This window comes from Sander vitreus, chromosome 14 (assembly GCF_031162955.1).
Source record: "Sander vitreus isolate 19-12246 chromosome 14, sanVit1, whole genome shotgun sequence".
Lineage (NCBI taxonomy): Eukaryota > Metazoa > Chordata > Actinopteri > Perciformes > Percidae > Sander > Sander vitreus.
In genome coordinates, this window is record NC_135868.1 from 170,001 (window position 1) to 175,000 (window position 5,000).

The window sequence follows — 5,000 nt, forward strand, 5'->3', positions numbered from 1 at the left end:
AGAGGGGGGAACACCAGAGCAGGGGGAATGAGAGGGAGGACACCAGAGCAGGGGGAATGAGAGGGGGGAACACCAGAGCAGGGGGAATGAGAGGGGGAACACCAGAGCAGGGGGAATGAGAGGGGGGAACACCAGAGCAGGGGGAATGAGAGGGGGGAACCTTGTGAATCTTTTTTGACAAATTTGGACCCTGTTTTCAATGCTTTCTGACTCTTTTTTGGCTCCTGATCAGAGCGTGAGTGTGGTTCTTTGGGAACTTCAGATGGAGGTTGTCATGACTTCGGATGCCCCCCCTTCAGATCTTCCTTCAGTTTTTATTACCTTCTTACATCAGCTTATCTTCCATAACCCGGGGAAGACTTTTCCACTTTTGGATTTAGTTTTTTTTTTGAGGCTCTCTGTGGATGCAGATATATAGAAGAAGCTGTGCAGCCTGAGCAGAATAAGGAAGATGGAAAAAGGGACACAATGGAGAGAGAGAGAGAGAGAGAGACAGGAGGGATGGAAATAAGGAGAACAGGAAGCGAGAAGGAAGAGGAGGCACGTGGCTGGAAACCACAAAACTGCTCTGTGATGTGTGTGTGTGTGTGTGTGTGTGTGTGTGTGTGTGTGTGTGTTATGACCATATGGATGTAATGATACCCTGCATAACAAGCAGATAGAATTACGCACATACACATGCATGCAATCATACTTGTACTTGTATGCACGCATTCACAAATACAGACCAGACACACACACACACACACACACACACACACACACACACACACACACACACACACACACACACACACACACACATATATAAACACACACACACACACACACACACACACACACACACACACACACACACACACACATAACACATATACACACACACACACACACATATATACCACATATACACACACACACACACATATACATACAAATGCACATGAACCAAGACGGCTTTTGATAGTTTTATTTAGTTTCTGTCCACTTTGAATGAAGTGTGTTTTACGATGATAAAAGTCCTGATTATTTACATGGAGTCTGGTGGGGTTTGGTGATGGTGATTTCGGGGCTGTTACATGTTAAACTAAAAGGATCTTCCTCTTTAACTAAAAGGTCTATCTCTGTAGGGATCCATCCCATAATGTTGTCAGACACTTAGAATAATAATCTGAGTCTGTCAGCGGCAAAAACAGAACTTTTAGTGGACGCTGACTGAAGCTGAACATCAGTCCTGTAGGGTAACATTACAGCTTGTTACTAACTGCTGCTGAACATTAGTCCTGTAGGGGTAACATTACAGCTTGTTACTAACTGCTGCTGAACATTAGTCCTGTAGGGTAACATTACAGCTTGTTACTAACTGCTGCTGAACATTAGTCCTGTAGGGTAACATTACAGCTTGTTACTAACTGCTGCTGAACATTAGTCCTGTAGGGTAACATTACAGCTTGTTACTACCTGCTGCTGAACATTAGTCCTGTAGGGGTAACATTACAGCTTGTTACTAACTGCTGCTGAACATTAGTCCTGTAGGGTAACATTACAGCTTGTTACTAACTGCTGCTGAACATTAGTCCTGTAGGGTAACATTACAGCTTGTTACTAACTGCTGCTGAACATTAGTCCTGTAGGGTAACATTACAGCTTGTTACTAACTGCTGCTGAACATTAGTCCTGCTAGGGTAACATTACAGCTTGTTACTAACTGCTGCTGAACATTAGTCCTGTAGGGTAACGTACAGCTTGTTACTGACTGCTGCTGAACATTAGTCCTGTAGGGTAACATTACAGCTTATTTACTAACTGCTGCTGCTGAACATTAGTCCTGTAGGGTAACATTACAGCTTGTTACTGACTGATGCTGAACATTAGTCCTGTAGGGTAACATTACAGCTTGTTACTGACTGCTGCTGAACATTAGTCCTGTAGGGTAACATTACAGCTTGTTACTAACTGCTGCTGAACATTAGTCCTGCAGGGGTAACATTACAGCTTGTTACTAACTGCTGCTGAACATTAGTCCTGTAGGGTAACATTGCAGCTTGTTACTAACTGCTGCTGAACATTAGTCCTGTAGGGTAACATTACAGCTTGTTACTAACTGCTGCTGAACATTAGTCCTGTAGGGTAACATTACAGCTTGTTACTAACTGCTGCTGAACATTAGTCCTGTAGGGTAACATTACAGCTTGTTACTAACTGCTGCTGAACATTAGTCCTGTAGGGTAACATTACAGCTTGTTACTAACTGCTGCTGAACATTAGTCCTGTAGGGTAACATTACAGCTTGTTACTAACTGCTGCTGAACATTAGTCCTGTAGGGTAACATTACAGCCTGGTTCTTGTTTAATACTGGACCAGTTTCAGAGATTGATGTTCTCAAGGGCGTAACTTTGGGATCTCTAACTATCTAGGGAGGTCCCGGGACATGTCTGCATGTATACAGATAAACGACAAAAACATTGAAAGACAATTTTAGAAAAAAAACTTGAATAAAGAGACAAAAACGTGATACGAAATTCAAAAAAGGCGATAAAAACTGAAAAAAAGCAAACAAAAACGTCCGAAAAAGAGTCAAAAACCTCAGATAAAAACACGAAAGAAGCGCCAAAAACGTTTTTTTGTTAAAACCCTCCAGATAGGCGACAAAAACCTCAGAAAAAAGCAACGAAAATGTCCTAAAAAGCAACACAAACGTCCACAAAAGCTGAAAAAACATTGAGAATTAGACAAAAATGACCAAAAAAGCAACAAAAACGTCCGTTAAAGCAGAAAAAACATCCAAAAAGCAACACAAAAGCAGAAGGTTGTGACCCCGTAATAACGCCTATGGATGTTCCCATCAGTCACGTAACAAAAACAAAAACTAGGACAGGTTGAGAAATACTGAACTTACCCTCTGGTAGATCATTATATCTACAGAGAGAATGGATAACAGACAGGTTGGAGTGTCTGTCAGACTCCAGCTTCCTGTCTTCACCTCTCATCAGGAATAATTCACCAACGGCATGCAGCATCACGCGGCCGCAGCTGTGCGTCATTTCCTGTTGTTTTGTCTTGCTGAATGATTGCCGTGTTTCTCCGAGCAGTTGCTCTGCTCGTCCCTTTTTCAGCTCCCCTGATACAACATTTATCTGAATCTGTCACGACTCGTGCAGACTTCCAGGTCACTGAGACCTGGTCTCCGGTCAGGACGCCCCGGGGCCGAGAGCCTGTCTGACTGACTGACTGACAGACAGACAGACAGACAGACAGACAGACAGACAGAGCGTGGGTCGATCTGCACTTCAGATGGTGGTGGTCATGACTTCGGATAACCCCCCCTCTTCAGATCTTTCAATGCTTTTTGTGAGGCTTTTTTTACTCTCTTTTCAACACTTTGTTAGCACTTTTTTAGGATTTTTTCTCTTCATACTACTCTCTACTGTTGTCTCTACATACTACTCTCTACTGTTGTCTCTCTACATACTACTCTCTACTGTTGTCTCTCTACATACTACTCTCTACTGTCGTCTCGCTACATACTACTCTCTACTGTTGTCTCTCTACATACTACTCTCTACTGCTGTCTCTCTACATACTACTCTCTACTGTTGTCTCTCTACATACTACTCTCTACTGTTGTCTCTCTACATACTACTCTCTACTGTTGTCTCTCTACATACTACTCTCTACTGTCGTCTCTCTACATACTACTCTCTACTGTCGTCTCTCTACATACTACTCTCTACTGCTGTCTCTCTACATACTACTCTCTACTGTTGTCTCTCTACATACTACTCTCTACTGCTGTCTCTCTACATACTAGTCTCTACTGCTGTCTCGCTACATACTTCTCTCTACCGTTGTCTCTCTACATACTACTCTCTACCGTCGTCGCTCTACATACTACTCTCTACTGCTGTCTCTATACATACTACTCTCTACTGCTGTCTCTCTACATACTACTCTCTACTGCTGTCTCTCTACATACTACTCTCTACTGCTGTCTCTCTACATACTACTCTCTACTGTCATCTCTCTACATACTACTCTCTACTGCTGTCTCTCTACATACTACTCTCTACTGTTGTCTCTCTACATACTACTCTTTACTGTTGTCTCTTCTGATGCTCCTGTTCCTCAATATAGTGGCAGGGCAACTGTGGAGTTTTATTGTGTTCATGATGATGAAGGCTCACTGATGAGTTTTTATGAAAACATCAGGCCGTGATGTCATTAAACTGAACTTTATGTGTGTTTGCAGGTGAAACACAACGGCCTCATACAGAAGATGAACCATCCGACAGCAGGAAGCATCGCTGTACCCGGTCAGCACACACACACACACACACACACACACACACACACACACACACACACACACACACACACACACACACACACACACACACACACACACACACACACACACACACACACACATAGTCACATACACACACACACACACACACACACAGTTGTCCTCTCTGTAACCCTTACTTTTTCCTTAGTCTGTTTTTGACAACAACTTGTTAAATTACATTTTCCAAGAAGTGTTGTGTTGTTTCCAAGTGTGTGTGTGTGTGTGTGTGTATGTGTGTGTGTGTGTGTGTGTGTGTGACGCCGTGTGTCACATAAAGTAGAGAGTGTGTGCGTGCGTGTTGACCGGGTACACGCACACACACGCTCCACTGGGACCTGTTTTGAATTTCCCTGTAGACATCATTCAACAACAGTATTCCTCATCAAACATTACAAGATCCACACACACGCCCACGCCCACGGGGACTCTCCTGCTCCGTTGGTTTGATGGATCTCGATGTGCTTCCACGAAGAGGAAGCTCTTTGTCCATCACTGCATATTTACTCTGTAATCTGTCTTCTAACTGCGTGTGTGTGTGTGTGTGTGTGTGTGTGTGTGTGTGTGTGTGTGTGTGTGAGACGCCGCAGGAAGACATCCATAACGAGCAGAGGCAGGTAGTGTGTGTTGCGTTTGGTTTGGATCCAGTCGACT

At 43.5% G+C, this 5,000-nt stretch overlaps 1 protein-coding gene across 1 annotated transcript in view; it reads left to right on the top strand.

The window, feature by feature from the left end:
• Positions 1-5,000, top strand: part of sugct (succinyl-CoA:glutarate-CoA transferase) — a 70,271-nt gene that overhangs the window by 62,979 nt on the left and 2,292 nt on the right. The window contains exon 13 of the mRNA XM_078267477.1: positions 4,251-4,314. Coding sequence (XP_078123603.1) covers positions 4,251-4,314 — 64 coding nt within the window. The remainder of the gene's footprint in view (positions 1-4,250; positions 4,315-5,000) is intronic.